This window comes from Battus philenor, unplaced genomic scaffold (assembly GCF_028537555.1).
Source record: "Battus philenor isolate CCGP_79_NKW_IND1 unplaced genomic scaffold, ilBatPhil1.0.hap1 SCAF_16, whole genome shotgun sequence".
NCBI classification, from domain to species: domain Eukaryota; kingdom Metazoa; phylum Arthropoda; class Insecta; order Lepidoptera; family Papilionidae; genus Battus; species Battus philenor.
In genome coordinates, this window is record NW_027181678.1 from 2053759 (window position 1) to 2067222 (window position 13464).

Sequence of the window (13464 nt, forward strand, 5' to 3'; positions counted from 1 at the left end):
ATTCGACAACAACACAACAAATATATTTTACACCATACACCATGGTTTGAGCAAAACGACGTTTACTACCATGTCTCCCGACGACCCAAAGAAGGTCGTTTGTCCATCTTATAGTTGGATGTGCTATGCTGCTCTTGGCGAACCATGGTTTCCACTCCATCCCTTGATGCTTGATGTAAAAGACCATTTAAAATTGACCGCAGACAATTTATTTATTAAATGTAAAATCAGTGACCGTTGACAGTAGAAACTATTTATTTCATGCACGGTTCGCTGGACACAATGATGACGGAAAAATTTTAAGCAAAAAGGTTATAAGACTATTTACGGATATTTGTAAAAAAATTGTTCGTTATTTCTACACTTCAGTGAGTTTAGAAGTGGTCTAGTGGTTTAGGACTGAAGCTCCTATAAGAGCTAGCATAGGTTACGGATCAAAATCTGAAGGCTTACACTCTGTGCGAACTGAAATTAGTCTCAACTATAGACAAGCAGGTTTTATATCTTTGTTAGTGAATATCAACCCCGTTTTGAACATCATAAATGTTCATTAAGCTAAATTATCTAACTGCGTCTGACTTTGGTTCCGATAAATTAGCTAATGCGGTATCAAAATTATCCAGACCAAATTTCAATTTCCGAGGCAGTCTCCCTTAATTCGATTGATGAACCGTCCACTTGGTTCTATATGATGATCGTGAGCACCATGTTAATATCTGCATTTTTTGTATATAGCCCGCACTAGGTTTTTTGCTACAACTTTTATGGCGCGAACAGCCAAGATGTGGAACCTACCAGAGGAGTTGATTCCAGCTAGATATAACCTAGGAGTTTTCAAATCAAAAGTGAATAGGTTTGTTTTCGGCAAGCATGCAGCATCGCAGACTTCGTCATCGCTCACTGCTTGCTTTACCAATAAACAAAAATCTCTCTCTCTCTCTATCTCAAAATTTTAATATGTTAGACCTTGCCCGCTAGTGGGCAAGTTTGCTTCATCACCGGCTATAAAACCATCGCATTTCACATACAATGCGTATTAATTACGACAAATTATTCTTGTTACATCTCCACGCGTTCATTTTCTTGCCTAAAACGAGTATTTTGTCGATTTTTTATTTTACAATTTTATTCTGACTAACACTAACTGTGACAAATTTTATACCACACAAAAGAGGACCTATTATTTTTTTCATATAATAATATCTATTCAAGTCGACATTAAGTTCTGAACTGTGTGGCTTTTTTTATTTTATTTTCAATACTAAGTGCAGAGTCTGTTGTAAAAAAGCGAATAAACGCATAAGTTTTTATTTGTGCTAGTAATATAAAAACACTTAACCTTTTTACTGACAAAATTTAGAACTTTGTAGAAGTATTCTCTACTTTAACACAGTATCATACAATAGAAATTATATTAGTTTTTTATCTAGTATATGATTTTGTTTATAAAACTAGTCACTTGGTTGTAAGTGTTACGATTTTTCATTTATTAATGTACTACTCTGATGATAAAATATGGTGAATTTTCATTTAAAACGGTCCCAAAAATCATATTGACAATTGGAGACCTGTCTAATAGTGTTGGAATATCAATTGACACAACCCAAACCATTTTGAAGAATAGGACCAATATTTAGCCACTTCCGCACATGCAGTGGTAGTCGTGCAACAAAGTACACCGCTCGCCAGCCCGCTTATAAATGTGTATGCGGCAAACAATGCGAATTACACAACTGCCACCGTTAAACCGCTCAACACGTGTTTCACCTCTCCACGGGGCGTCTTCAGGAGTTATGTTACACCGATTAATGCCAAACACAGAGATTTTGAAGAATGTTTTGTGTCTCAATAGCGCAAAGTCTGGATTGGTCGATGTCATACTGTATTGGTTCTTTGCGACTTTTTTTGCCAAAATCTTGACTCATCGTTTTGAAACAATCGTACTTGATTTGGCTCCGGTGGATTTCTTTAGCAAACTCAAAATGCCACTGCGGGAATGATGGTTTGATACGATTGAGAAGATTAAAACCGAATCGTGGATCTTGAAGGCTATACCGGGAAAAGTCTATTCCGACTGCTTCGAGGACTGGAAGTGCGTTCGCAAAAGTTAATTACCAAGGGAGATTACTTTGAAGGAGATAAAATTAATTTGAAAGAATAAAAAGAGAATTCACATTTTTAAACAAATACACCTTTACCTTTTGATCACAGTATTATATCATCTAAACGAGCTTGACCATCTAATATTTTCTCTATCAACTAGCTCTTCTACACAACTTCAGTTACTGTAAAGAAGTTTTTCCTAACTGCCTTTAGACCTATACCACCTAAACCTCGATGAACCTGTAAATGCCTTCGGCAGATGCCATGTATGAAACAATGGAACAAATATTTATTCTTAATATGCTTTGCAGAGTACCTTCCTAATTTCAAGGCATTAATGTACGTCTAAATATATATTTATATATCTCAATGTACTTCTGTCAGGTTCAGAATAACCTGACAAGAAAGTCGATTGTAACTCTTTATAGATATAAATCTTTAATTTGTATCTTCTATCTCTTTTCACAGGTGGTCGCACGTCGATCGGATCTAAAGCTGATAGTGACGTCAGCAACAATGGACTCGAGCAAGTTCGCCACGTTCTTCGGCAACGTACCCACGTTCACAATACCAGGGCGCACCTTTCCAGTCGAGACATTCTTCTCCAAAAACGTTTGTGAGGACTACGTAGATGGTGCTGTGAAACAGGTAAGTCTAAAAACAATAGAGTATAGTAAATAAGAAAAATGTGAATGCTGTTACTTCGGATCGAGCCGATTGACGTCTGGTAGTCACATATATGCGAACATCATAGACAGCTCAGGGTCACATAAAGAGAAATGGAGAGAGATATTTTTTGGAGTTTCAATTTATTTTAACGACTCCATACATTCTTAGTATACATATACCCTTTTAAAGATTTTACACCAATCTCTATGTCAGCATTAACCAATCAGTTTCTAATAAGATCCTAAAGACATCCACTATCAGTGAATATTTTATTAAAAAGAAGTCTAGACTGCTTTTAAAGTTCTCTCAAAAATCTCTTGCATGATGACGTCTAGACAATAGACAATATAGAGAGACAATTGAACACTACATAAGAACATAGAGTTTATTCAATGTTGTGGCACGGTCGGGGTTTATTATATATATAGACAGAAAATGAGCCGTCCTTATGTATATTATATATGAAATATGATATTTTTTTTGCACAAGATTCCAAAAAAAGTATGAAAATAAATATTTACTACGCAATACTATAAGACGCACACAAATACACATACGAAATAAATTAAAAAAATAGATACAAAATTTTAGACCTAAAATAGAGTAAGACTAAAATAAAAAAGGTTTACCTGTTCCCGCGTTTGCCATGACATATCTAATTTAAAGTCTGAACTAATAAACAGTTTTACTTTAAACAAAAATTTCAAAAACCTTCCCAGGGAAAAACCTAATTGTTTACCAAGTTTTAACGGCGATTGGATGTTTAGTTTTTAAATATATCTAGTACAGACAGATAGACGCTCATTCATTTTGTGTATATATATATATATATATATAAATATATATATATATATTTATACATACAAAATGCGTCTGTCTGTACTAGATACATTCAAAAACTAAAGAGAATATGTTTTCAGTTCTACTAAAAAGACAACGCATTTGCAACAAACGCGGTATGTCTGTTAAACATTACACTTTAGTATCTGGGAAACTCTCTCAGAACCTCGAGAATGGTCCTCAGTTTACCAGCACCAAGGTCTTAAAAGTCTAACATCTTTGATTCTATATAAGACAAACGCTAAGATTTTACGGCTAAACCTTTTTACAGTAATTAAACTCAAGGACTCCAACGAGACCCTTGGTTTAAAAGGAAATATATGTTCTATAAGGTTGGAACGCCAAAGTATAAGGTAGTTAGAAGGGATGGTTGATAGAGTATCTGGCAGAGTGGATCTTGGCTAGGTCTATCATAGTAAACGAGTTTTTAATTCAAATTCTAGAATGTTCGAGAAGGTTGAACAGCTTTATCGATTATATAACTTCGTGTATCGATTATAAGAAGAAACTTTGTACAAAAAATTGTACGCAGTGTAGAGGTTATTAGAAACTCGTGAACTGCGTACCAGCGTAGCGAGGCGGTCGAGAGCCCGTAGTTCGTTGACACGGAGTCGTATCGCAGTGTAGACATTACAGCTGTCTCACTTCATGTAGAACAGTGTTTACAAACCTTTTTTGTGCTATGCTCTAATTAAGCCTTCCTGAAATACTAACCTATGTAACATAATTTTTATATTAAAACGAAAGGATTGAATTATTGTTGGTACTGGTTCCGAATTGCACACTTCAATAATCAAATTGAAGAATGAAAGAAAGAAGTATGGATATTGAGAAGAACAAAAGATGCCCCGAAAAATTGTACATAGCGTGGTATTTTTGGTTATAAACAATTATATATTCATAATGTTTGAGCATATATAGAGTTATATATCTCCCACTGGATGGATCGACGATATAATGAAGATCATGGTATTCGAGAAGGATCTGGATGCTGGCAGCACAAGACCGGTTATCGTAACGATCTTTGGGAGAGTCGTATATCTTGCAGTGAAAGACATGGACTTATGTGATGATGATAAAGTTACATGATACCTTTATAGTGATCTCCTGCTCGGGATCGAAACTTGATTAATGACATTCCTATATCCACATCATTAATGGTGATCATTTTGTTCATCTGGAGAAGAATGACAGAGGAACCTAATTTAATGGAAACTGGAAATACATTGAGCTCCACTACAATTGAATCGTTCAACTTAAAAATGTAAGCCTTTCAATGGTTTGACAAGATCTGACCTTTAATTTCTAATAGATTCAGGCGTTACTTTGCGGAAGTCCATCCTAAGTAAGAAAGGAACTAATATATACGAGTAGCTACTTCCGCTATGCAGCAGTTATCAGCGGACTGGCGGGCGGTGCACTTCATTGCACGACCACTGCTACATAGCAAAAGTAGCTATATATTAGTCCCTTTCTTAGTTAAGATTTGATCTGACAACTTCCACTATCCCTTTACTGACTCTGATTCGACGGACAGATCTCTTTACAGTAACACCAAGATCTCTCTCGAAAGCCTTAATTTGTACTGTTACATGATATAGTTCACCATTCTGAAAAACTCCAATTATCATTCCGGCTGTTGGACCTCTACTACTAGATATTCACAATAGTCCTCTCGCATACATTTCCAAAAGTACCAGGTTGAACCGACCTGCATCTCGCGTCTTATGATGACCTAAACAAGGTTCATTCTACCTTGTGGATGGATGTGCCTCGCTGCGCTTGCTGTTAAGTGGTTTCTACTTCACGGAACCTAAAGCTCCAGCAGCCATCTGTTCTGCACTGTGTGACCTACCTATACTCTGCCACTTCGTTCATCTACGAGTCTTTATTCCTGATTCCAAGCATATCCTTCTCCATGGTTCTTCGAGGAACTGCTAGCTTACCAATAAGAGACCACAATGCCGTATCTTAAACTGTCACTAGTAATACATATTGATCGTTGACTTTCGTGTTAAGGCTTGAGGGTACGAGGAGATATTGAGATGTTGCTGTTTCCTCTTAGACAATTGCAGCCTTACCAGTTTTTTTTTTTTCAATTGGCGCCCGCTATTGGGGATCTCTTGTACATCCCCTGTCTTGGTTTGACAGGAACAGGTATATGTCAAATAACGTCAGTCTGAATATCTTTCACTAGTTTCTCTGTTTTCCTTCACATAATCTTTCATTCCTTTTCATTTCTTTACCTTTCATGCATCATCTATTTTACTTCACCATTTCCACCTGGACTGCTGTACTATTTTTTATTTTGTGATTATTTTATCAATAGCCTCACCCGTCTGAAATACTTGGAGACTATGCTTGGGAGCTCACCCGGAAGCCTCAAAAGGCTGTTACATGAGGATGTTGCACGGTATTGGGGAAACCCCCCATTAAAAAATAATGCCTCGGCTTAGTTTGGATTTAATTACGAGTGAATATTCCGTTTCGGGGATATATAAGAGGTCGGAAAAATAGAGGAAATTGTAACTGAGATTGTGCCGAAAAAGAGTATAAAAAGTATAAACAGAAGTAAATAATATCGGTAAAAAAACTTTTAAGTTAAACGGTTTATTAAACGGTTTTATTTGATACCCATATTGTGGTGGTTGTGGAAAAATATGTACCTAGTCCGCCATATTGTATCGGCGGCCACCTTAAATTTATAATGTTATTGATTTTATTATATTATATTGTCTTCTAAATTAAATGTGTGTACCAAATTTCAGATCAATCTGACAACGGGAAGGTGCTTAAATTTCAATTTCTAATTTTGACCCAAATAAACAAATTCCGTACGGGTCGAACTAAATAAAACCGTTTAAAAATATTGTAATTGTAAACCCTTTCTTCCCAAGATAGGGGTGAATGAGATAAAAAAAAAACAATCGGTTAGTATTACTATACTATATGTCACCTGTCGCTGACGGCAATATATTTACGTAAACGCAGACATATCTTTCACTATCGCTCCGTCTCTTTTGTATTTACGTCATAACGCGATGCAAGTAACAAAGGATTTATTTACGCATTTGAATTACATGCTGATTATAATAAACCGACAATATTATTGGCTGATTTATATAAAAAAAAACTGAAGTAATTCATGAAACATAGGGAAAACAATGCTTTTTTAAATTGTGTACATAATGTACTTGTTAATTAAAAGTACGATTTTTTTCAAAATTATATTTCACTGAGGCCAGATAACCAGAGAATATCGAATATCAAATTTTAGTTTTATCGATTGGTTTTACGACAAAAATCTGTGAAATGTAGAATGTTGACCAACATTTGTTCTAATGGATTCAGGCGTTACCTTGCTGAAGTCCATCCTAACTAAGAAGTGCACTTCATTGCACGACTACTGCTGCATAGCGGAAGTAGCTATGTATTGAGAATATAAAATATCAAATTTTAGTCCTATCGTGTTGTTTTACGACAAAAAATCTTGGAAATGTAGAATGTTGACTCACATTTGTTCTAATGGATTCAGGCGTTACCTTGCTGAAGTCCATCCTAACTAAGAAGTGCACTTCATTGCACGACTACTGCTGCATAGCGGAAGTAGCTATGTATTGAGAATATAAAATATCAAATTTTAGTCCTATCGTGTTGTTTTACGACAAAAAATCTTGGAAATGTAGAATGTTGACTCACATTTGTTCTAATGGATTCAGGCGTTACCTTGCTGAAGTCCATCCTAACTAAGAAATGCACTTCATTGCTCGACTACTGTTGCATAGCGGAAGTAGCTATGTATTGAGAATATAAAATATGAAATTTTAGTCTTATCGTGTTGTTTTACGACAAAAAATCTGTGAAATGTAGAACGTTGACCCACATTTGTTCTCATATATTCAGGCGTTACCTTGCGGAAGTCCATCCTATTTAAGAAGTGCACTTCATTGCACGACTACTGCTGCATAGCGGAAGTAGCTATATATTAGTCCCTTTCTTAGCCACATTTGTTGGACAAAAAAACAATCATTGTAACAAATACACGATATAATTTAAGTATCCTTCTATAATTTTAGACCTTTTTAATTTTCAAGATCTATGATGAGTTATTTCAACTCTGCAAAAGGATCTATGCAGTATGACATTGACCAATTGAGACTGAATGCGTTTGAGATACAAAACATCCTTCAAAATGATTTAGGCTGAACCAAATGATATTCCAACACTTTCAGCGGGGTCTCTTATTGTCAATCGACAAATTACGCACCAGTTCTTTGTTTTTTTGTACGTTGTTCCCGTCGGTTTTAAAAGACAATTTCACCTTACTTTTTGATAACAGCGTTTGAGATGTAAAATATATATTATCCAACATTTGCTCTCTGCTACACTGTGTAATCAAGAAACTGGCCTAGGAATGCTACTGCCTGTCTAGGTTATACGTAACTCTATCCGAATATGCTATTTTAGTGCTTATGTTTTATATGTTAAATGCTATTGTCCAAAATTCCATTCATTATTTATATATCCAATATAGGCCCGCAATGGGTTCGTCTATATTACGTGATTTACTCTTACTTAAGTAATTGTAAATACATTCATTACTATCATTTTAGCTTTAGAATTTCCACTACTGGGAATATACCTTCACTATAAGGATACGTTCATTATCACCATCATTATTTCTGCCAAAATACGCCCACTCTCTCTTGTTCACCTCTGTCTTTGGAGGAAAAAATTTATGATACATATATTTACTCGTGTATTTTCTTCTTCGTCTTTTTCTATCACAATTACAATAATTAATTCATCGATTATTCTTCACAATATCTTTCATTCTTCTGGCTCAGTTTTCTATTACATATCGCTTTCATGTTCCAAAGTTCCAAGTCCATTGTTGGATATAGGCCTTATTCATATACTTCCAATAAGAATGTATGGAAGTAAACCATATCCAGTGTTTTCCGACGACTTTAACAAAGTCATCTGTCCACTTTTTGGGTGGCCATCCAATGGTTTCCATTTCAGAACTATGCTATATAGCCTGACCACTACCATATTCATTTTTTTTCTCTCGTTCCCCCTGCCTTTTGTAAGGCAGGGTCGTTACAGTTTTAGGTTAAAATATTTTTTTTTAATTTTGTGTATATATTGTAATCTTTTTCCTTGCATTCTTCACATCTTTTTTCATTCATTTCTGTTTTAACTTTTTTCACACTTCATCTTTTTTCTCTTTTCAACATTCCTGGTAACATTTGGTTTTTTACAGCTTTTATTTTGTTTTATTTTAGTATATTTTTAATTTAATTTTTTGTTTACTTTTATTGATTTATTTAATTAGCAATTTAATTTGACCATTTCTCTTGTTCGGGCTTTATACTATCGTTTATTATTCTTTAGTTTTATTTCTGTTGGTTAGTTTGTATAGTCCACTGCACTAACTGTTAGCAAAATCTGACAAATTTACATTTATCGTCGCTCAGGAGGGAGACACTTTCTTCATGTATTTTTTTATCCATTTCCACCACTATATTAACCAGCGAATTCGCTGGACTATATTGATTACTTTCTGCCGTCGTTTTTCCTCATTCCTTACTCGATTTGGTAGAAAGATACCCTGTAGATTATACAAATTTATCTGTCTATCTATCTATCTATCTATCTATCTATCTATCTATATCTATTTATTTATCTATCCTGTAGATTATTCTCCATAGGTCATTGCAAATATGACTTTGCATATATAACCTTTATGTCATCAATTCCTGGAAGTTCAAAGTGCTAATCTAGTACTAGTTAATAATCCAGGACATCCTACTTCAGTTTAATCTTGCCTTAATATCATATCTCGTTCACTTCTGCTGTAAGCGGTTTGCGACCCGCCACACCCGGAGACAATGAGGGTATGAGAAAGATGAAACTGTTTACATATGTCCAGATATTTCCAGTTACGGCCAACGCGCAACTTAATTATGTTCGTTCGTGTATCGAGATGTCACTGAAAAAATGTAATTGTTGAATCTTTAGAATACTTACAGCGTACTCACATTTTAAAGCCTTTACACCGATTTCCAATTACACTTCACATTTTTTTCTTATCATATTTAATAAGACATCGTTATCATCGCACGCTAGACATATATCTATCCCATAGATTTCCACCAACACCAGATGGAAGCTTTACGAGTTCGTCTATCGCTTATTTACGTTATTAACGCTGTGCCTGTTTATACAACGTAATTGCCCTAAATGGAAGTAAAAACAAAATGGCCGCCAGAGGTCAACGACCGGACTCGATTTACGCGAAATTGATTTAGTAGCGAATCCATTTGGCACGCGCTCCTCAGACGTGACGTCACACACAAGCGACACAATTCCGTCACAGGGAAAATGCTTTAACAATAGAGATTTTCATCTGTTATTCCTGCAAGTGGCTAAATAGAGTATTATTTAGTATTTTGTGCAAAATTCCTTTCCTAAAATGAATTAATACCTGACATTGGTAGCCAAATTTCATTACGAATACGACACTTATTTTTGATTTTGATATTTTGGATTTCGGTTTCGTAATTACTTTATAGTTTACTTTAACATGTTGTAATTTTCTTCTCTGTGTTCCATGTGGTCTACCTTGATCCCGATTTCCTAGGGTCGACATAAACGAAAATCGAACATCGCAATGTTCTTATTTCAAACTTTTATTAAACTTCATGAGTTGTCATACTTGTACTAGATATAAATCACTACTTATTCGATATGGAATATAAGTACTTTTAAAGTAGTGAGCAGTGGTAGCTCAGCGGTAGAGGAATGAGACTTATGATCGTAGGTCGCGGATTCGGTTCCTGGAATATAATCTTATATAACTCACACTTTGTGACAACAAGATTCCAGAGGATGAGTAGCAGCGTCTTCTGCGTTCCATATTAACAAACTGATCGATAACCTGTCTGCCAAGCGTGGCGTTTATGGTATATCCCCCTATATTCAACACGTAGACACAGAGACTCTGTGTTTGGCACTAATCGGTGTAACATAACTCCTGGAGATGCCCCGTGGAGGGGTGAAACATGTGTTGAGTGATTTGACGATGGCAGTTGTGTAGTTCGCATTGTTTGCCGCATGCGCATTTGTCAGCGGGCTGGCGGGCGGTGCACTTTGTTGCACGACTACCACTACAAGTGCGGAAGTGGCTAAATATTGGTCCTTTTCTTACTTAAGATGGACTTCTGCGAGGTAACGCCTGATTCCTTTAAAGATATACTTAGAGACCTTAGAGTGTGCTTCTAGGGGCTGAAACAACGAGGTAGATAGCATAGTTGAAGTCGCGAGACGTCACTGAATGCGAGCAGGACTGGACCAATCATCTTCATCATCTTGGAGAAGATCTATCTATCCTTTGCGGTAGACGTCTGTCGGCTGATATGATGATATTAAAGAATTACGCAGTTTACACAATAATCTTATTTTATTAGGAAAGTAGACGTCTCTGAGGTTCTCGGCTATTAAACTGTATCTCATGACGTCACACGTCAATAACATACCCGCACCAGGTGTGTCTTTGCAAAATATCCACGTACAATGCAAACGTTTTGTCTCAGTTCTACCATTTATAGACACCAGAAGGAAATATGGAAGCGGAAAAACGCAAAACTAATTACAATTTCAAATTAAATATACCATAGGTTAGTAATGCCAGGTGTAGGATAGACAAACAGGTAACTTTACGGAGTAATTGGAAAACTTGTATCTTTAAATTGAACTATGCCATATGGGGCAGTTTAATTTCATTCTTCTTCTTGGGTTTTATCATCATTGCTGAAGGTCAAGCTCTTCCTGGAATCTCTTGGTCGAGGATTCGACTAGTTGCCTCCACATGTCTGACCTGTCTTTCTCGCTTCCGTCACTGTAAGACACGTCACCGGTCCGCCCATTGGGATCATGATCTCCCTCTTGGTCTCTTTCTCTCTACCTTTACTACGACAACCAGCTTATGTAAATTCTCTAGTTGTCTCCCATCTATGTGGTCGAAGTAGTCAAGATTCATTACAAAACAGAACTGTGATATAATGTTAAGTAAATAGAAAGTGTGAAGTAAATAAATACAATTTAAAATGTGCAAATTCTATAATAAAGCAAAAGAAATAAAACTGAACTAAATAAACAAAATACTACCTGTTTTATTCATTGAAGGAAGGCGACGTGATTGAGGCGAGGTATGAAAAGAATAGAATGAATTAGAGTTCAAAAAATTGTGACGAACAAAAGAGCGAATGGATGGCTTTAAGATAAAAGAAAGAACAATATGGAAATCCCCCAAAATTTTTGTGGCCTCTAACAGTGGGCCATAAAAAAGTAACCAAGAATCCGCTGCTAGCAGATGGTAGATTGAAGAATCTGATTCTGGTTTCTTTTAAAATAAGCTATTTTTCCATTCGTCTCATGACGTTCACGTGTTGTCATTGTTGTCCCATGTGGATAACAAATTGAATAGATGAACACATTTTTAGAGGTAATTGGTACCAATAAAAATAATAACGACTAAACCGATGATAAAAACACAGCTGTTTTCACTCTTACCGGCGGAGCATTCATATCTCTCATTGTTACGCTGTCAATATGTAAGAAAATTCTCTGAAACTGTATTGTATTGAATGTTTATTGCAGTCACAAAAATTACGTCTTGTATAATTAAAAATTCTGCAGTAAATCTCCTTACGAGGTTTCTGTTATTGGTTTTGGTTTTCTCTATCTTTTTCCATGGCGCCGAGACGTGAACGTTGAAATATGATGACCACACACCCGTGGATACTTTGGAAATATGATACCTGAGGATATGTTCGTCTCTAGTGGGCGAAAAGAACTTTATAATTTCCATAATAAAGAGATGGCGTAGATAAATATGGTACATTTTATTTTTGAACGGTTTTATTTAGTTTGACCTGTACGGAATTTATTTGTTTATTTATTTAGGTCAAAATTAGAATTGAAATTTAAGCACCTTCCCGTTGTCAGATTGATCTGAAATTCGGTACACACATTTAATTTAGATGACAATACAATATAATAAAATCAATATCATTATAAATCTAAGATGGCCGCCGATATAAAATGGCGGATTACATATTTCTCCTTAACCCCCTCAATATGGGTATCAAATGAAAGGGCTACACTAGTAAAACACGATGATTATGTCAAAATTTAAAATTCAAGCTGGACGCCGTTCCAATATGGCGGACTAGGTACATATTTTTCCACAACCACCACAATATGGGTATCAAAAAACCGTTTAAATTAAATGTTTTTTAAATGTATTTATTTATTGGAAATTTTCTGACAACTTTTGTCAGGGACAGACAGTAAACAATAATTGATTTTAATATTTGGTAATCTTAATTTCGTAGTTCGGCAGGGTTCGGGAAGCTCCGAAACCACTCCTCATCCAAATTATTGCAGTATTTGAAGACGAAGGTCTTTAACCAATGTGTGTTGCCGGTGATGAGATACCGATTGCTCTTGCAATCGTTGGGGTCGAAAGGTTCTAAAACATAATTAAAATAGCAGAAATCACTGGATGCGAGCATCGCGGAACCGATAACCCTGACAATCTTTGGAGAAGGCATATGCCTTGCAGTGAGCGTCCATCAGCTGATAAGAATAATCTTTATTTTAAAAATGCTATTTCTTACTATATTATTAATATGTCATTTAATGTTTCTAAAATCTTATTTTTAACGGTGAACCATATATTAATTTATCTAATAGATTCAGGCATTACTTTGCGGAAATCCATCTTAATCAAGAAAGGGACTAATATATAGCTACTTCCGTTATGCAGCAGTAGTCGTGCCATTG

General features: G+C 35.6%; 1 protein-coding gene across 1 annotated transcript in view; it reads left to right on the top strand.

Moving 5' to 3' along the window:
• Prp16 (ATP-dependent RNA helicase l(1)G0007) overlaps positions 1–13464 on the top strand; it is a 140800-nt gene that overhangs the window by 111549 nt on the left and 15787 nt on the right. Inside the window, exon 12 of the mRNA XM_068762701.1 lies at positions 2572–2751. Within this exon, the coding sequence (XP_068618802.1) occupies positions 2572–2751 (180 nt within the window). The remainder of the gene's footprint in view (positions 1–2571; positions 2752–13464) is intronic.